The sequence below is a fragment of the Rhodamnia argentea genome, chromosome 6 (assembly GCF_020921035.1).
Source record: "Rhodamnia argentea isolate NSW1041297 chromosome 6, ASM2092103v1, whole genome shotgun sequence".
Taxonomy (NCBI): Eukaryota; Viridiplantae; Streptophyta; class Magnoliopsida; order Myrtales; family Myrtaceae; genus Rhodamnia; species Rhodamnia argentea.
In genome coordinates, this window is record NC_063155.1 from 27,224,979 (window position 1) to 27,245,602 (window position 20,624).

The 20,624-nt window shown below is 41.9% G+C and overlaps 2 protein-coding genes across 4 annotated transcripts; one reads left to right on the plus strand and one right to left on the minus strand.

The window, feature by feature from the left end:
- The first annotated feature begins 1,367 nt into the window (after positions 1-1,367).
- LOC115756555 (transcription factor HHO3-like) lies at positions 1,368-3,749 on the plus strand. Of its 2 annotated transcripts, XM_048281443.1 has the most exons (6): positions 1,368-1,412; positions 1,464-1,851; positions 1,965-2,254; positions 2,415-2,751; positions 2,845-2,921; positions 3,352-3,749. In XM_048281443.1, exons 2-6 carry the CDS (start codon positions 1,605-1,607, stop codon positions 3,676-3,678), a joined length of 1,278 nt encoding a protein of 425 aa, XP_048137400.1. In that variant the 5' UTR covers positions 1,368-1,412; positions 1,464-1,604; the 3' UTR covers positions 3,679-3,749. The 2 variants fall into 2 exon arrangements, with proteins under 2 accessions (XP_048137400.1, XP_030552254.1); XM_030696394.2 differs by lacking the exon at positions 1,368-1,412 and having other exon boundaries at positions 1,460-1,851.
- Positions 3,750-11,854: 8,105 nt separating this feature from the next.
- Positions 11,855-20,391, minus strand: LOC115756587. Of its 2 annotated transcripts, none has more exons than XM_048281445.1 (8): positions 20,169-20,391; positions 19,991-20,089; positions 19,769-19,958; positions 19,511-19,669; positions 18,837-18,955; positions 18,484-18,672; positions 18,305-18,395; positions 11,855-12,169 (listed from the first exon to the last, which is right to left on the minus strand). In XM_048281445.1, the coding sequence occupies exons 1-8, from the start codon at positions 20,315-20,317 to the stop codon at positions 12,098-12,100; spliced, it is 1,068 nt and encodes a 355-aa protein (XP_048137402.1). In that variant the 5' UTR covers positions 20,318-20,391; the 3' UTR covers positions 11,855-12,097. The 2 variants fall into 2 exon arrangements, with proteins under 2 accessions (XP_048137402.1, XP_030552284.1); XM_030696424.2 differs by having other exon boundaries at positions 19,769-19,894; positions 19,996-20,089; positions 20,169-20,390.
- Positions 20,392-20,624: the final 233 nt, after the last annotated feature.

The following is a 20,624-nucleotide window of genomic DNA, read 5'->3' on the forward strand; positions in this document are numbered from 1 at the left end:
TACTGTCAATAGAAGTTGTACTTTTGTTTGTTGTTCCAAAATACAAGTTGTACTTGATCGAATGAAATAGAGAGTATTTTCGACCACCTCCACCTAACCAATCCAAGTTCCGCAACCCATATAGAGGTCGGGCCAACCTCGATATGAGCTGGCATGGAAGTCGAACCTTCGCCGACCTTGATTCGAGGCCAGCAGCATTCACGACAGACGCTAGAGCGTTGGAGCTGAGTATGAGGAGCAGAGAGGAGGTTTGGCACGCAGGTAAACAACGGGGGCCGGAGGGTGTTGAGCCTAGACACATGCCATCGAAGATGATGGCTTGGACTGAGAAAGTGCGGGCAATGGTGGCCAAGTCGGGCGGCGGGCGGCAGCGGTTGAGAGGGTGGGGGAAGAGAGATGAGGAAGGAGAAAAGAGGAAGGAAATTGTAGACCTAGGGTTTCTTTTGGTAGAAGGGATAGAACATTGATGAGGGCAATTGACTGTTTGGTCAACGAGTGATATGGAGTGTGCGCGATGCGACTCACACAACCTAGTAGATAAACACAAGACGCAAATTGTAGGTTTTCCAAAAAATGAGGACGCAAATCGACGCATTGGCATAAAAGTGAGGAGGGTAATTGATACTTTATAGATAAATCTTGGCCAGTCATTAACTATGACCTCTACTCGATATATGTGGTTACATTTGCTTTTCAAACGTAAAGAAGGAACCCCTTTCGTTAATAGCAGGAATATGACAATGGAGGAAAGGAATGTACAGCATATCCATCTTGAGCATATCCATGTTCTCCACTATATGCTCCCATCTTTGAGTAGTATCATACTCCAAAAATGTTGTACCTTAAGTAGGGACATATTATTTCAATCCATTCGGGACCAACCATGTGATAATTCTTTTTTTTTTATTTCCAGAAATAAATCTGTACATGTATTAAAGTGGCTGTGACCACACCGATCTCATATGAGCCAAGTTTTTGCGCGTAACAGCAGAGCGAAGGGACGCCGATTGGTGACTCGACATAATCTATGTCGGGACAGTGATGGGAAAAAAAAAAAGGCTTGCCACGAAAATAATGGCAGGCCGAATACGGTCGACCATGTCTCCGGATTAGCCCTAATCACGATTATCTTGTGAGGGAAATCACAATTAGGTTAGAGAGAGAGAGAGAGAGAGAGAGAGAGAGGATTTGATCTTATCTCAAAGCTAACGTCGGGGGTGAGGTGGTGACGTCACCGCCAGCCCATGGAGGCGCGACGAAAGGCGAATCTCACCCTCGAATATTCAACTCCCTCTCTCTCTATCTCCCTCTATTCATATCATATTCCCACGCAGACACGAACAGTCTCTCTCTCTCTCTCTCTCTCTCTATCCGATCTTCATCCGAGATTCATCTCGACGCGACGCCTCGACCTCGACTCAAAATCCTTCAGTCGTTCTGTTCGTTTTGTGTTGCCTTCGATCCTCCCGAACAATCGAGACTCCAGACCAGAGAGAAAAAATATAGAAAAACAAGAGGCGCCAAAGGAACCCAAGAAATTATTCCTCGACATATTCCGTGGCTCGCGTCACAGCTCAACAAAGTCCCTCGTTCCGGATCATCCTATGCTCTCCCGCTCTATATTAAATCCTTCCTCGCAAGCTTTAAAGATCCGCCATTGCTGTTCGGACGGTCACCTGCTTCTCCAGTTCAGGAAGGAGGTGGAGAAAGGAAAAAGAAGAGAGAGTCGAAAGGGAAGAAGGAATACACCGAGAAAAATGAGGAGCTATATGGAAGCATTAGAGGAAGAGAGGCGCAAAATTCAGGTCTTTGAGCGTGAGCTCCCCCTCTGCTTGGAGCTAGTGATCCAAGGTACGTTAGGTTTTCCTCAATCTAGGGTTAGGTCTTTCGTTGATCAGATTAATGAAAGGGACGAAAGGGTTGCGACCTTTTCACTGATTTTTTTCTTCTTTTCCTTTCTGCAGCGATTGAGAGGTGCAAGCAGCAGCTGTCGGTGCAGGGGCAGTCGTCGGAGTGCAATTCCGAGCAAACGTCCATGGACGGTCCTGTTCTGGAGGAATTCATCCCTCTGAAGGGTTCGTATTCTGGGGACGACGATGAAGATGATGTCTGCGAGGACGATGACGGGGATGGCGACGTGCACCATTCCTCGGTTGGTGATAAGAGTGGAGACGATAGTACGATGAAGAAATCGGACTGGCTCAGATCCGTGCAGCTGTGGAACCCGAACCCAGATCCCATCCCACGTAAAGAGGTAACCCTTTGATTTTTATCTTCTTCCTTTTTTTCCCATTTAAGTGAAGAATGAAGAGGAGGAATGGGAATATGCCTTTTCTTTTTCTATTTTGGGTTCTTATTTAGCGTGAAATAAGGTTATTAGTTCTCATTTCTTTTTTGTCTTTTTGTTTCCTTAGGTTCAGGATCCGCCTCCTCCGCCACAGCCGAATGAAGTCGCAGTGGTTGTTTGCGACGTGAAAAGCCATCAAGATGGTGCTTTTCATCCATTTCAAAGCGGCGAAAATGATGGTCGTGATAGTACCAAGAAGAAGCAGCCGTCTGGTCGAGCTGCACTGCCCGCGCCCGATGCCGCCGCCTGCTCGACGGCGGAGAAGGCCGGTGGCCGGATCGGCAGGAGAGAGGAGAGATCGCAAGGCCAAGGACAGGCGGCCCGACGGAAGCAGCGTCGGTGCTGGTCGCCGGAGTTGCACCGGCTATTCTTGCAATCTCTTCAACAGCTTGGGGGTCCACACGGTCGGTGCCCGTCTCCGGGAATTAGTCTAAGTTCGTTATCTTCATCATTATTTCACATTGGATTAGGTGCTTACTTGATATTCGTTTATGCAGTTGCGACTCCTAAGCAAATCAGGGAAGTGATGAAGATCGATGGCCTCACAAACGATGAAGTTAAAAGCCATTTACAGGTTGGTTTATCACTCGATTTTCTTTCACCCAGCAATTCTCGTGGTTTCACGATGTTTACTAGCTATTCTTTGCTTCTTCTTTTTGCGAATTTCGTCACCAGAACTTCGACGAATGTTTTCAATTCCAATACATAAGTCAGGACGGTGCTAAACATGTTACAAGACGTGATCTTTTGCCCTAGTTAGATAGAAGATTAAGTCAATAATGAAATATCTGTAAGAACAGACTGTCTTGGCTTGTTCGGCTGGTTCTAAATTCTACGGCATGTTATGTAAATCAAAAGGAAAAGTTTTTAGAACTGGGTCTAGATTCATGGAATAGCAGTGTGACTTTGGCGACGACGTTTGCCTATCTTTTGGACTTAAAGTGGAGTTCCATATGAAAGCCAAAAACAATTTGAATACGCTTTGTTCTGTTCATTCCTTTCAGAAGTATCGACTGCACACGAGAAGACCAAGTCCCAACGGCCATGGCAACGCCAATGCTCAAGCGCCTCATTTCGTTGTCGTGGGCGGATTATGGATGCAGCCACCAGATTTCAGCCCGGTGGCCGCCGCGAAACCCCCCCTTGAAGTGGCCTCTAATGGGATCTACGCACCGGTCGCGATGCTTCCACAGCCGCTCAGCCCGTCACACAAGAAATGCGGATTCATCGCTTCAGAAGAGCGAAGCAGTCATAGGGAAAGTGGTGTCGATCATTTCCATAATTCCTCATCTACAACATCGACGTCCACACATACAACCGCCGATTTTTGAGTTGTACCGGGCCTGAGCCGTGTCGAAATTTTGTGACGGGATCATAAACAAATAAAACAATTTTGATATTCCATGCTATAAGTTTAGAGTTTTAGACCGCTTATTCCGACATTTTCTTCTGTAACAAAGCTTAAAAAGCAACCGAGGCAAACAAGGCTATTTCAAGATACAATCACCTGAAGTACTTGTCTACATTCAGTCTAATAGACCGTGTATCAAGAAATTGGCGTAAACGACAATGGCGAAAATGCCAATGCCCAATGGACTTCGCGAGAAACTGGAATGGAACTCTTGCCCTAAGGAACCCGCACAACTTACCTTTACAAGACACACCTAACACCCCTACCCTAATTTAAATCGTCTTTCGGCCTATATACTCTCGATAAATACGGCAGTCCTCATTCGCGAGTACGCTCATAGATTTTGTACGTCAAATTGACGCAAGTATAACTATTTCGACTAATCTCCATCGGTTGTTGCTGTTCTCTCCTTTGTGTCTCCCGAGAACGGCCCCGAAAGAGATTGCATAAATTTGATTAATGGATCTCAGGTGTTGAGCATCAAAAGATGAGCACGTTTGTGTCTGATTTACTTAACGTTAACATGGCAAGCAGCTAAGTGACGGGAGAGACAAGAGACCGAGGAATCGAAAGAGATGCACCAGTACAGACAAATCTGGTCTCCATCTCGTGGTTCGCCAAGGGTAATAGTGAGCACTCAACTTCGGAATAGTTGAGGAAGCACATCCGGATATACCCTTTTGGTGCAAATCTGGGAGGAGGAAACTCGAATAGATAGTTTATGCATTGATGTTGACAAAAGGCACAGCGGGAGAGGACTAAACATATTAGATTTCTCGTTTTGTAGTCGGAGGTTCCGGCCATAGAAGCAGCGACACTTGCTCTGTACTTCGTGATTCTAGGTTCTAAACTGGCTGAATATTCTAGATACGGAGGCATATCTTTTGCCCTCAGCTTATTTTGAATGTGCTTTGCGATCTGTTTGTTGGGTGCGCCCGAAGAGATATACCTCATATGCTTTGGAATATCTCGATGCCATGCTCCAAAATATTTGGCTCGATTCGAAACTTCGACGGCTCGAATTGGATTGGTAGAACACATCGTGTACCTCGTCACGGGAGAGTGGTGGAATGCCTGTTTTATGCACTATGGAATTGTCCGGTTATGCACGTGATTTGTTGTAGAGTCTAGCAAGAGAGAGCCCAAGTTCGAGTACGCTAACATATTTAGTTGGACCCACATTTACTCAAAAGCTTAAGGATGTGCCAATTATAATATCAACTGTTTAACACCACATCAATTTCCCGACGTGGGACTTCTCTAACACAATCACACGTGCATCCTAACAGCATTACAACTACTTTATTTAAGTGATACATAGTTATGCTCCAGTGTCCGAGAGACCATTTCGATCGAATTTTCTAGAACAAGTTATACGCCCTATCTAAACACATGCACAAGATTGTTGGTTTATGTCATAGCCACAATACTCTTGTGAAATCACTAAGCATGCGTTTATTTCGTGAAAAATGAATGTTTAAAAAAAAAAATTCTAAAAATGATCATTGGTATTGCCTGCAAAAATGAATGAATGGAAAATATTTTGATCGTCTACAAAAGTATGTAGACATAAGTTGTTGTCGCTAGTGAAAATATTTTTCATTGGCTAGTTATTTCAAACGGCACAAGCAATTATTTTTTGGAAAACATTTTCCAAATTATTCTTTTTTTTTTTTGCGAAACAAATAGAGCCTTAGTAAACGAAATTTACTAATCCACAATTTTCATGAAAGCATCATCTTTGATTCACCATTTTTGTTATCCATCTCCATTGCAGAAATTATTCATGTTCGGAAATGGAAAGTTGGAGTCCTGACGATCTCATCCTGCTTTGCTAACATATCGAAAAGGATTTTCTTATTCACTATGGTCTTCCGAATATTGGCTTGATCAAAAGCTCGCCTCAGAAACAATGAGAAAATGATTCGGATTAGGTAAAACACCAACAACGAAGTAATTATGGAGTAATGACCGTCCAAAAAATAAGTAATGGAGTTACTAAGTATCCAATACAAGATCAGGTACGAAGGTGTAATAGATTGTATGTTGCCAAACCCGCTTAGTCGGAATAAGACTTGGTTTGTTGTTGTTATTATCTTTGTCATTATTGATTAATAAGCATTGGAAATCAAGGGATCTCTATTCTATGTGTATATTGTACTCCCGTAACATATGCAGTACAAGAGCAATATCTTAACATGGCCATTGTTAGTTTGAAGTTTGAACAAGCCCTCCACAATTAGCGCACGGGAGTCTAGGGGCTTTTCAGCATAAGGATCGGAGGTTATTCGATCACAATCTCACTAGGACCTGGGTCACTTGACAGGACAAGTGGCCAGGAATTAACTGGTTCATAAGACTTGCAACTGTTCCGTGGGTCTTCGGGCGGCTAAATCTCTACGTTCGTACTCCCGAGTTATTAAAGGAAATACATGACATTGAACATAGGAGATGAGAAAAACTTGGAAAAGTGTATTGAAATCAATATCTCATGCGAAAGAGTGCAAGTGATTGTTGCAAATGTGTCATTAGAGATTTTAATAAGAATAATCTCTCATTAAAGTTCGAATTACAGAAATTACATAAACAAATCGAGCAGTTGTTAGATCAAATCAATTGTACCATAGTCGGTTCCGTCATACTTTATTGCCCTAATCATGTGCCTGGAGATTTAAACAAATCGATCACTTGTTAGATCAAATACCTTTGACTAATGTTTTTAATGCTAAAACTCTATCGCCACATCCCAAATGCATTATTCTCAGAAAGAATGTTAACTTAATGTTGGCATACCTAACATTGCCCCCAATAAATTATCACATTTCCTGCGAATCCTGGCTAAGCTATGATCTCTAAACACGACAAGATAGGGATTGGTCCCGTGGATCGAGAAGATAAACATGAGTAAGAGAGAGAAGAGAGGAAACAATACAAAGAAAACTTAGGAGCACCATGCGACCCTTGGGTATATCTAAAGGCCAAACAAGAACCCTTCCGCGATGTAAGTCTCATCTCGGATTGGGTGAACGCGCCAATGGCTATAGTTTCATTTAGAGGTTTTTTAGCATGACAATCTGATAATATTATCAGTTATTTCTGATCACACGATCTTTGTAAAACACGAGTTGATGATCTGTGGATCTATAGTTAAAATTATACATTCATCGATAATATTGTCGGAGATGTATTTTCTTTTTATTTATGTGAAGAATAGTACATATCGTTATCAAATTTTTTTGTTTTTTTAAATAAACAATGACGTGGAAATCCATCTTGTGGGGGTATAAACTCCACGTGGATATGTGCCTGAAGGCTTCATTCGCGTGTGATTTCAGAGGACATGTCTCGTGATCGAGAGCTTCATACATAATTTTTCCAAAATATCTACTCAACGAGACGTGGCGTGGAGCAATTCGTCTCTCCCGACACTATAGATATGTGTGCATACGTTGTTCTATTTTTGTTGGTCATCTGAAGAAAGAAAAAACAAAGAAACGAAATTTAGATCGAGGACAGAAAACACTTGAAGGGGGCAAGCCTCGGTTGGTATCCTCCTAGTTCGAGATTGTGACATACTCAGTGAGGTCACGATCAATTAGACCATGATGCTTATCAAGGGATTATCTTCTAGTGTCGTAAAAAATAGTTGATTAGCGCGCCACCTGTCGAAACTTTTTTCATTTCTGAATTTCGCGATATCACGTTTCATAGCACTATATTAAAATATTTGTTTATTAAATCATGCTTTCGTCTAACAATTTAAATTTTTAGAACATATTGCGGCGTTCTCACGAAATCTCACAAGCCATGGCACTAATATCAAATGTTATGAAACCGATGAATCTGTGAAAGCATACCAACAAAGCAAGCAATCACAAGGTGTAACAAGGAATACGACTTTTATGTATTCAATCTAGTGTCACCAATTTACTATGGGAGAGAGAATGAAATCCCTCCGATCGATGGATATTTACAATCACTTAAAGTTTGTACCACTTTTAAAACTTAGGGGTGAATGACATCCCCAAAATTTTGGCCTTTGTGTTGGAGGTGTGTTCTTACTCCCCATCGACAGGAAAGTATGAGAGTCCCGCTTTTAGGACTTTTAGGGGGTGCATGAAAACGTTTCAGAAACAAAATTTCTGTTCCAAACCTATTTCTGGAACGGAAATCCGTTTGTTAACGCAATTCTATTTTTTTATTTCCGAAACAAAAAGTTGTTTCAGAAATAGATTTGAAGAAGAATTGTGAAACAAAAATTTTCTACTTTTCCGAGAAACAGAAATAGAAATCTCATTTTTTCTCAAATACCCGCCGCCGCCAACCACCACCCGGCCGCTGCTGCCGCCGGTCGCCCGCCCCGCAGGTCGCCGCCGCCGCCGCCGCCGCCGCCGGTCGCCCGCCAGAACCGGTCGTCGCCGCCGCCGCCGCCGCCGCCACCGTCGCTCTCCACGGCCACCTCCCGCCGTCGGCCGCCCAATATATTTTTCAGAAATAGAAATTTTATGTCATTATCAAACACATTTTTTTGCTCAGAAACTCATCCGGAAACAGAAATAGAAAAAACTATTTCTAGCCGTAAATCTATTTCTGAAACAGAATGGTTATCATTCACCCCTATAGTTTGAGTTCAGATTTTGTTAGTATTTTGAATTTGTGCTTATGAATAGTTACTTGCTTATATATAATCTTTTTTTTTTTGTAATTTAGAGTTGTAACAGAAAGGTGAGATGTGCTAATTATAATATAATTATTTACTGAATGTAGCTCTAATTTAAGGTTAACCAAGATAAATTTGTGTCTCGATTTCTCTTTCTCGATTTTACTCTTTCTTGTGTTATGGTTGTGCACCTAATCCTAATAATTTGTTTCTATGTAGACATAATAACGCACCTTGTCACAATTAAGCTCCAAAATGAAAGCGAGAACATTACTTTCCTCTAGGAAATAAAAAAAAATTTACACTTACTGTCAACTGTACTAAGAAATGCTGATAGATAAAAATTCAAACATTCCCTCACACACGTAGATTGGACTTTTTTTTATTTCTTGGTCTAATGCTCAGCGTGTAAAAACGTAATAAGAGGGGCGAGTAAGAATTCTGGAAATATTTCAACGCGAAAACTTGATCCGATACTAAGTAAAATTTTATGGGATCATCGCCAACTGTCCTAAAGTTTAACATGATGGATGAATGCCTGACTTGACTTCTAGGTAAACGAACAAGGTGCTTTTGAATCCACCCCTTATTTTGAAGGAAGTGGGGAAGTAATCTTAATCTGACCGCATACTTAGGCCAGGTTCGTCGGCCATTCATGTCCAAGTGCGACACTAATTAATTTCAACCCTCAAATAATCCATGTTTTCCAAAAATTAAACGAGCACTCAGACGGCAAAGCTAATCAAACGCGTGGTAACAAGAACGACGGTAACTAACATTCGAGGACACGAGTTTCAGTTGGACATTTCTATTTTTTGCCCGATAATTGGCGTGGAAAGATTTGAACTCAGAGTTCTTGCTCTGATATTACGAAAAATTCTATGGGACCACCGTCGATAGTCCTAAATCTTATCATATTGTTCGAAGAAGGTGCTTCTGAATCCACCCCTCGTTTCGAAGAAAGCGGGGGAAGTACTCTTAATCCGACCGCACACTTGGACCAGGTTCGAGTAACATTCGTGGCTAGGTGCAGCGCTGATTAATTCAATCCCAATCTCCGACTCCAAACGAATCTAGATAGAAAAAGAGGTCGATGCATGTGGTTGCGTAGGATTCAAGATGAGGTTCCAATTTCCATATGTTTTGCAAATTAAACAAGCACGCGTGACGGGATGCTAATTAAACGAATGGTAACATGAATGACGATAATGATATTCGTGGACACGATGTTCAGTCGAGGAGAAATCCGCCAATGGCGAATGCATCAATTAACAAGAGTCCCAGCGAAAGGAGATGAAGGGAAACGTCAAATAGGATGCTTTAAAACACGACATGACTGAAAGGCCCGAGGACTACCATCAAGAAATCATGTATAACTTCAATAGCAATTTGAACCTTTTCAAACAAAATCTCGCAAGTAATATCGCGTGTACCAAGGCGAAAAGTTCCAAAAAAACCTTAAACCTATTGCATTAATACCAATTCAATCATCAACTTTTCAGTTGTGTCGATTTTGATCTAAACCTTTTGACGATCTGCCTATGTAGTCCATCCACCCGGTTTTGGCCAAAAAATCGCTGATGTAGACTTGCTTTGTCATATGTGACATTGCCAGTCTTGGCATGGACAAATTTTAGATGATATTTTATAACTTTTTGCATATTTTATATTTTTATTGTTTTTCTTTTTTTCCTTTCATTTTGGTTAGCGAGGACACCCAGATCTAGTGAGGACATGTTGGCCCTTGCCGGTCAAAATGAAAGGAAAAAGAAAAGAAAAGAAAAAAGAAAAAAAAAATGTAAGAATAGATGTCATTGCCGGCCATGCCAAGTAGCATGGTCGATTTTTCATGTCAACGATTTTCGGCCGAAATCGGTTAGAAGGATTCAATTGGTATAATTGAAAGGTTTACGACTGAGTTGACATAATTACAATATAGATTTATGACTTTTTAGTACCTTTTCGTATACTGAGTCTTATGTTCGCAAAATCAGTTTACAAAATGGCTCAGTAGATAGTAGGCGGACATTTAACTAAGCAGATACAATTCAATACCCAATAAGTACGGGTCACATCAGTTGATAAATCAACTTGGTGTAACGTGGCATTATTCAAATACTATCTCTTTTCTTTTTGTCACCAAAATGCATTACTTCTTTAATAACCAGAACTTAACCACAAGAGAGTTCGAAATCAAAACATAACAAAGACCATAGAGAATTTTTTTTGTGGGGGGGGGTGTTGGGTTTAGTGAGACAATTGGAGTTAAGAGATTCATTCCGATGAGGTTTAGCCACCCAATCCGCGACTTAATTAGCAATTTAGCATTCCTTGGGCAATGGGCTAAAGATACTCCCTGCAAATGGGCCATGAGCTGGCGACATTCCTCAACAATTGGCCAGCCTATCCATGTTGTCTCGGCCTGGCCCATGAATTGGAGAATGGTTCATAAACTCTCACTTTCCAAGTATTCCCGTGACCCAGGAGCGTGTTCTATTCATAGTTTCTCTCGCCCGTAACAATTTTCAAATACTACTCAATCTGTGAAAGTTATGGAGAAGGCAAAGGCAGAGTAGTGCTTGGCATCTCAACCGGTAGGATGCCAAGAGTTTGACATTGAGCTCAATGATGTTAGCCCAGCACTTCAGAGCAGACAAAAATAGTTAGCGATAAACTACACGAACCGAGAAACTGGACTTTACTGCAGCTTATGTTAGTCACTTATCAGATTGTGTAAAGCTTTCAGTACGCATTTATAAGAGTGCTGACACACTGCTCTAAGTTCATCGCGACTGAGCAGCATGCATGATGTTTGTTTTTGTTTGAAATGGTTTAGAAGGGAAAACAACTATGTGATATGCGATTCACTTGACCGATGTAATTGTCTAATTATAAAGTACCAGATGAAAATTTTCAGTTCTTTCCGAGAATAACAAAATGCAGGACCACCCACCTGAGTGGCATCGCTGGTTCGCGCACTCTTCCTCTCGCAAAAGGTCGAGTGTTCGAATCCTAGGAGCGTTGCAGGATGACTTAACCGGTGGCACGTATGTGGTAGCTAGCACGTGTTGCTCCCGGGGTTTACCCCCCGGCTGCCGGCCATGCGAGGGTTCCCTGAGTCACAAAAAAAAAAAATACAAAAACAAAAATACAAAATGCAGGACATTTGAGGGTTATCATGGCTTAAGTGCCAGTGGCAAACGAATTGGATTGAAATGCATGCTAAGCTGAGAAATCAGAAGAAGATAGCAACGGTCCACAGATTTCAACAAGAATTAGACTGTCCACCGTAGGTGAGAAATATGATAGCCAATGGAAATGGAATGACATCTCCTGTCTATTTATTCACTACTTTCAGATCAAGAACTTCGTCAAAAAATTAAATAGACACCCAAGGAACCACCCTATCCGGATAGGACGAGTACAAGATCGATAGTACTTTCTAAACCCATCAAGGTACGAGGTGCTGGAAATTTTCTATATCTGGTATATACATAGGACATATTCATGGATCCCAAAGGCAACCATTACAGGATAACATGTACGAGCCTGAGAACGAGTTTCTCCAACAAGACGGCTGCATTGGTCCACTTTGCTCATAGTGCAGCTGCAACGGTTGAAACTTGAAATGGCCACTGGCCGTGTCAACATACACTTCAAGATGATAACAAGTCAAAAGTTATATTTCGAGGGGCACTCCAGGAGTAGGTTGCAGCACTTGAGCATCTGGTATTTCCTTAGATAAGAGCTCCTGCAGAACGATTATCGTTTAGCTGACAATGTCGAAACTCATTGCAAAGAAACGAACATTCACAATTTGTTATGATATAGGCCGCCTAAAAAGGAGGAGAACATGAAAACAACTGCAAAGCTTTTCGCTCAAATAACAGCACTTGAGAGGCATGGTGGCAGAGTAGAGTGTGCTTCTTGTTCTACACAATTCCAACACGTGGAACAATATTGGTCAGACGATTGGTAATGCTGCAACTCAGCATGAGGTTTACTTGACTACAACGTCAGTTGATGATGAGATCCGACCACCCTGATGTAGAAGCTCAGAAATGGTTTCAAGTTCTAGTACTGCTTCATACTAAGATAAGGTGATAATGTAGTATCAACAAGTTAGAAGAAATTGAGAATGCAAATTGCCCGTTCGATAATGACCGCTTACATGGGATGAGGGAGAATCCTAAAAGTCATGCAAGAAGAATAAATGGTACTTTTTGAGTACTCGATCATCATATGCAAATCTACTTGGAAGTGGAAGTTTGCATGGCGCTGATTCCAATTGTTTTTTTTTTTTTTTTGTGAAAAATATTGTAAGAAAGCATGGAGAAAATCCTACATGTCGTTAGAAAATATGTACTAAAAGTATTTCTTAATCAACGTGTCTAAGATTCTGTTCATGGTTTAAACTAAGAACCACTTCGTCCTGAGTCCCACGTTCTTAGGAACCAAGTAAATATTTCAGGGTATACAGCATGTTATCTCGTGAGGAATTTAGTAAATGTTTAGTAACTTTAAAGTCACTCTAAAGTTTGAAGGTCCTCTGTATTGATACATGTAGAAATTAATTGACAAACAGGGAAAAGAGACTAAAACTCATGGCTGATCATGTTAGCGTGAGTTATCTATTAGATTCAAAATAGGAAGAGTTCTTCTTATTTTATACTCTTTCTATGTATATCCCATGTTTCTATACATATCCCCTAATTTATAGGTTCATTAGGATTGGTTCTCTTCTCGGTATATAAGTGTGCTTATAGCCTTGTAAACATAGAGAGAATATAGAAATCACAGTTGATTCATTCCATAATTCTTATTTTTCTCTACATGGTATCAGAGCCTAGGGTTTTGCTCGTCTTCTTTATTGCGCTGTCGTCTCGCACCGGCCGTCTTCGCCACTTACACTCCATTGTCGCGACCTTCGTTGCTACTCCGATCAGACTACACCCCTATGGCAAACACAAACCCGATCGGTGATGGTCTTCCCTTGGTAGCACAAGGGGGAGCTTCGAATATTGATGCTCTTATTAAGCATTTGACCCAAGTCTTGTCTCAACATCATGTCTCACAATCTCATGTTGAGACTCTGACTCCCCCAATCGCTGCTAAGTTAGATGGAAGCAACTATGGTCTTTGGTCCCATGTTATTGAGATGTACATCTCTGGCAAAGACAAGGTGGGATATATTATTGGGGTTCTTCCCCAACCCCCTCCGAATGATCCAGGCTTCCGGAAGTGGAAGATTGAGGATTCAATTGTGAAGAGCTAGGTTATCAATTCCATGGATCTTGCAGCGATAGACAACTTCATCCGATACCCCACCGCAAAAGCAGTTTGGGATGCGGTGACTACGACATTCTTTGATGGCGCCAACGTCTCCCGGATGCATGATTTAAAACGACGCCTAACTCGATTGAAGCAAGTAGGCGGACCCATTGAAAAGTATTATAATGACCTTCAAGGACTTTGGCAAGAAATTGATTTTCGCCGGCCTAATCCCATGACCTGCGCTTATGATATTAATAGATACAACACTTTGGTTCAAGAAGATCATGTTTACTTATTTTTGGATGGCCTGGATGATTGCCTCGACAAGGTCCGGGCTGATGTATTGCAGATGCAACCATTTCCTACGGTTGAACAAGCTTACGCACGAGTAAGAAGAGAAGACATGTGCCAGGCCGTTGTGATGATACACCCACAGACTCCCACTGCTGCTGCTATGGTGTCGCGTGGCAGCAAAATAGGCTCGCAATTTCCAGAATTCAGCCCTGGACATGCTACTTTACGAATGGTTCTTGGTTCTACTCCACCTGAGGGAGGATGCTCTAGCATTGGTTCGAGAGCCAAGTCGCAACCGCTCACAACAGGGGGTTGTAATCACTACGGGAATTCTCGACATACGAAAGAGACCTGTTTTAAGTTGCATGGCTATCCCGAGTGGTGGAAAGAATTGCAAGCTAAAAGGAAAGCCGACAATCCGACGAGTAGGGGACAAGCTTCCTCGGCTATAGGTGATTAGTCCTTTTCTTTGATGCCGCAAGTAGACTCCATTGCTACACCCGATTCCGATCCTATAGGTAACAATGGGTTTGTGCTTGTCGGTACTTCTCAGGCTGGAGGTAAAGATGGGTGGATTGTTGATTCGGGCTCTACCGATCACATGACACCCCATCCTAATGATCTCCTGCACTAAACCACTCCGAGGAGACAACATATATATAACGCCAATGGTCGTAGTTTTCCGGTTTTAGGGGCTTGCAATGTTGAACTTTCCCCATCGTTATCATTATCTCACACTTTGCTAGTGCCATCCTTATCTAACCGATTGCTTTTTGTTGGACAAATCGCTGATGAATTGAATTGTAGTGTACTCATGTATCCCTCCTTTTGTTTATTTCAGGATATCCTCACGAAGGAAATTATTGGACGTGGCACTAAGAGGGAGGGACCGTACTTTGTTGATAACTTTGCTGAAAGCTGAGCATACCACACCCGCGGTCAATCTACTGCTAAGGAGAAAGAAATTCGATTATGGCACCGTCGCTTAGGACACCCTTTTTTTGGGTATTTAAAGAAATTATTTCCAAACTTGTTCAGTAGTTTATCGGATTCTAAATTTCATCGTGAGACTCGCATCTTGGCGAAGAGCCATCGTGCTTCTTTTCCACCGAGTTTTAATAAGAGCCAAACTCCTTTTTCATTAATACATTCTGATGTGTGGGGTGCTTCACTAATTATTACTATGTCCGGTGTTCGTTAGTTTGTAACTTTGTGGATGACTGTACCAAGATGAACTAGTTATATTTAATGAAACATAAAGATGAAATAGGGACAATCTTTTGTGTATTTCACCGCATGATCACGACCCAATTCGGAGCTCAAATCCGTGTCCTTCGCAACGACAACGGCGGCGAATATATTAACCAATACCTCATAGATTATTTTCAAAACCATGGGTTAATTCATGAGACCTCTTGCACTCAGACACCCCAGCAAAATAGTGTTGCTGAACGGAAAAATCGTCATATCTTGGAGACAGCAAGGGCACTCCTGGTGGGTGAGCAGGTTTCAAATCGGTTTTGGAATGCGGCCGTGGTTACCGCCGGGCATATGATGAATCGCATGCCCTCCCGCGTGTTGGCATTCCAGATCCCCGCTCCAGGCTATTTCGACGCATGTCTCACTTCCCTCAATCTTGACTTTACCTCCTAAGATGTTTGAGTGTGTGGCCTATGTCTATCTACATAAGAATCAGCGAACAAAGCTCGACCCATGTGCTGTTAAGTGTGTTTTTCTTGGTTATGGAACCCACCAAAAGGGATATCGTTGCTACAATCCGTACACAAAAAAAACTCATGTGACCATGGATATCACATTTGTTGAATCTGAGCTCTTCTTTCCCGCCACCAATTGTACCTTTCGGGGAGAGATCCATGATGAAAGGCTAAATAGGTGGGAAGGTGACATGATGGTAGGGGCTACTGTGGATAAGGACAGTGGACAAGGAAACCGGCAAGAAACTCTCAATGAAGATGATCGGCAGAGTATGTTGGTATAAGAGTCACGAGAACAACCTCAAGCACGATCCTCTCTTCCTCAAAATATCCCTTGTTCAGTACCCAACCACTCTCCCGAGGATGCTCTTGAGGTAAGCTCTCCTATCACACAAGTCTCTTGTTAATCCCGATGAGGTTGTTGGTTATAAATTGCCCGATAGACACAATCGAGGCAAGGCTCCTAATAGGTACTCACCGGATGTGGAGGAACGAAAGTCGAAGTACCCGATTACCAATTATGTTTCGACAAGGAGATTTTTAGAACACTTGAAGGCATTTGTGGCTAATGTCTCTGCAATTCAAGTTCCTGGTGGCGTACAAGAAACCTTGAGGGATCCCAAGTGGGTTCAGGCAATGAAAGAGGAGATGGAAGCCTTGCGGAAAAATAAGACTTGGAGACTGGTAGAGTTACCAAAGGAGAAGAAGGCAGCAGGGTGTAAGTGGGTCTTCACCATCAAATATAAAGCAGATGGATTGGTTGAGAGGTATAAGGCACGACTGGTAGCAAAGGGATATACCCGGACCTATGGTGTGGACTACCAAGAAACATTCTCTCTAGTTGCGAAGCTGAATACCGTATGAATTTTGATGTCACTTGCAGCGAACTTGGATTAGCCTTTGCACTAGTTTGATGTGAAGAACGCGTTTCTTCATGGAGATCTAGAGGAAGAGATCTCCATAGAAGTCCCACACGGGTATTCGTGTGTTGATCGGTCGAATGTGGTGTGCAAACTTCGGTGGTCATTATATGGGTTAAAGCAATCACCCCGCGTGTGGTTTGGTCGGTTTAGCTTAGCGATGAAGAGGTATGGATACACTCAAAATAATGCTGATCATACATTATTCTTGAAGCGTAAACAGGACAAAATGACAGCATTGATCATATACGTGGATGATATGATCATAACAGGAGATGATCTTGAAGAAATTGCAGACCTTCAAGGGCGGTTAGCTAATGAATTTGAGATGAAAAATTTGAGAGGCCTGAAATATTTCTTGGGAACTGAAGTAGTCGGGTCGAAGGAAGGTATTTCCTTGTTTCTGCGAAAGTATGTGTTAGATTTATTAGCTGAGGTTGGAATGTTGGAGTGTAAGCCTGCTGACACTCCTATAGTTCAAAATCATAAACTCGGAGAGTTTCCTGCTCAGGTGCCTACCGATAAAGACAGATACCAAAGGTTAGTAGGGAGACTAATTTATTTGTCACACACTCGTCCCGATATTGCATATGCTGTAGGGGTTGTGAGCCAATTCATGCATGCACCGAGTGAAGAACATATGAATGCCGTGGTTCGGATTCTGCGCTACTTGAAGTCGGCTCCAAGAAAAGGGTTGTTCTTTGCAAAGAACGGTCACCTTGAGGTAGAGGGATTTATGAATGCGGATTGGGCAGGTAGCATCTCTGATAGGAGGTCTACATCAAGCTATTTCACATTTGTGGGAGGAAACTTAGTAACATGAAAGAGCAAGAAGCAGAAGGTCATATCCTTGTCAAGCGCTGAAGCAGAATTCCTAGGGGTAGCTAAAGGTCTATGCGAGCTATTATGGCTAAAAAGGTTGATGACAGAACTTGGTTTCCCACCTGAGTCCGAAATGAAACTATTCTGTGATAATAAAGTTGCAATTCAAATTTCTCACAATCCAGTTCGACATGATCGTACTAAGCATGTTGAGGTGGATAGGCACTTTGTCAAGCATAACTTGGATGCTAAGGTGATAAAATTTCCATTTGTCAAATCTGAAGATCGGTTGGCGGATGTTCTTACGAAGGCCTTATCGAGTCAAGCTTTTCACAGTTCACTTGTCAAGCTGGGTATCAAAGACATCTTCTCACCCGCTTAAGGGGGAGTGTTTGCGTGAGTTGTCTATTAGATTCAAAATAGGAAGAGTTCTTCTTATTTTATGCTCTTTCTATATATATATATATATATCATGTTTCTATGTATATCCCCTGATTTGTAGGTAAATTAGGATTGGTTCACTTCTTTGTATATAAGTGTGCCTATAGCCTTGTAAATGTAGAGGGAATATAGAAATCATAGTTGATTCCTTCCAGAATTCTTATTTTTCTCTACAGATCACATCACCTCACTACTTGACAATCACCATAGAAATGGATGGTCATTATGCAAAGAAAGTGGCCACATGTTATATTCTAGAAGAAGATTAAGGAAGGTCTAGTTCCCTCATAAATTAGAAATTAGGCACACAATACCAGTAGTTAAATAAAAGGCTTCATATCCACAAAATATCAAAGTCAATCCCCCAAATACTTTTACTAGAATTTGCACCATTTCTTCAGTAAGTAATTGATCACAAACCTTAAACGACTCTATCGTTCCTTCAGCCTGGATTATACTAGCAAGAAATCCTTTGCCATCGAGGTCTCCATTCTTCATTGGGACAACATACCTGCATGTAAAGAAAGAAAGCCATTCTCATACATACTGAAAGTATGCTGTTCAAAGATTCTCAAAGAGTTGAGGAAAATATGCTATACTTGGCCTGCAGCAGCTTAGCAAGTTGTACAGCATCCTCTTGCCCTGAGACCAAGGTAAAATTTGGAAGAAGCTGCTTAATAACCGGTGTAATAATAATATCAGCCTGTTCTTTCTCCAGCAAGCTCTTGTTATAAACACAGTGGGGTTCATAGTACAGACTCAATTGTCCTGGTAGAGATATGAGATACCTGAAGGTATTAAGCCAATGAGAGAGACAGAGAGAAAGCTCAATCACAAACACGACAGGCAAATGCATTTTCATTGACTAACAGTAAAGTAGATGAGATTCCTTACAGGAGGGAAACTGTCCAGAGTTGTAATTTACAGCAGAAATTGAGATTGAAATTTATACCCGTTCTCAGGCCTTTGCCAAGGAGGACCTAAAACTGGTCCTGGAGTAGCCTGAATTCTGACTTTTGGACCCGCTCTTGCTTCCACTTCACAGCTTTGGCCAGGTTCTAAATAGGTGACCTGAAATATTCCAAAACTAAGTTGGGGACCAAAAGAGGCAAAACCACATAGCAGGGGCATTGTGGATTGTCTAAGGTGTCAGCTTAGCAGGTTCCAGGATTCAGTTCTGAAAATCAAAGAAAAGAACATCACTCCAGAGATAGTTGATTCAATAGCTCTCTACACACAAAACCAAATGGTGCGCTAAATCAAGTGAAACTAGAAACACAACATGTGAAACACTCACAGGAATCAAGTTCGTTTACACCCGATATCTTGAGCTTTTCAATGAGATGAGATGTGGATTATCAAGTGCACACTTTTAGCTTCCATAGACAAGAAAATGGCAGGCCATATACCGAGAGGTTTGTTGTGCACTCCAACAGTCTTAAGTGAAACTATTCCAGACACTCGTGTGCCAACATATTAATAGTAGTCTAAGCAAAGAGTGCTCCCCAATTACAGAATAGATGGGATCAATGAAAAGAAACATTACATAGGAACTGAAGAGAAGATCAGCTTGAGGTTGCCAAAGTACTTTAAGAAACAAGCCCATGAAGTACAAACTATACTCACATTTCTGAAAAGGGGATCCAGGAAAGACTTGGCATTGGGAGTAGCAACCACTCTCAGATCTGGTTTCATTTCCGAAAGTGGCCTCAGGGTCTTCAAGTGGCAGTGATCATCCAGGCTTTGGGTAATTAACACGTAATCAATATCAGGAAGATCGCTGAGCTGAACCCAAACGCAACATAGCCAAACAAAATCCCCATAATCAACGAAAAATCACATCAAACAAAGCAACGAAGTGAATTGACGCAAAAGCAAAGAGACCTGAAAATTCTTCAAGAATTTCTTGGCAGCATCGTAGAGCCAGGGGATGCCAAAGTCCAAGTTACCCACCAAGATTGGATCGACCAAAAGCCTCAACCCACCCACATCCCAAAGCCAACTGTTCCCCTGTACATATATCAAGAAGTCACACACACTCACCAACATGTCCAAAGCAAGCAACTTCCGGCGAAAACACAGATCAAGAAACAAAGTTTCGCAAGACCCACCTCTAAGTAAGTGAGTTTATAGAAACCAGAGGTGGAAGAGCTCGTTTCAATCGGGCTTCCTTCCGAAACAACAGCGGGAACAAGACCATCCAACCTATGGACGAGAACGCTTCCATCATTTCGTCCCAGTACAGAGGCATAAGGAAATTTCGGAGAAGATAGAAGAAAAAGACCTGCGAGCGGAGAGCTTGACTGCCCCTGAGTTGAAGTAGCTCGAGCCCTTATGGATCGAAATTGACTGGGTAGGCTGTATTGGGGATAAAGATGGCGACTTGGCGGAAAGTTTGCAAGAAAAGTGCAGGGAAGTGCAGTGGACAGCCATCGTTCCCTTCTCTAGTGCTTCCCCCTCAAAGTTCCCATCTAAAAGCTCCACGCGCGAAAACTATTGGGATGGAATTTGTCAACCACACACAAAAGAAAAGGAAAAGGAAAAAGAATGGAGTCATCGCCAAGTCAAATCAAATGGCTTCGACTCGGCCACTTGGCCAAAGGAAGTAGTGTAATATGAGAGGATACTGTTATCTGGTTGATAAATAGTTTGAGCGTGCTGCATTCATTATTTTGGTTTACCTATACAAATTCAGTCATAAATTTTTCAATTGAATCAATTTAATTTTATATTTTTTAAT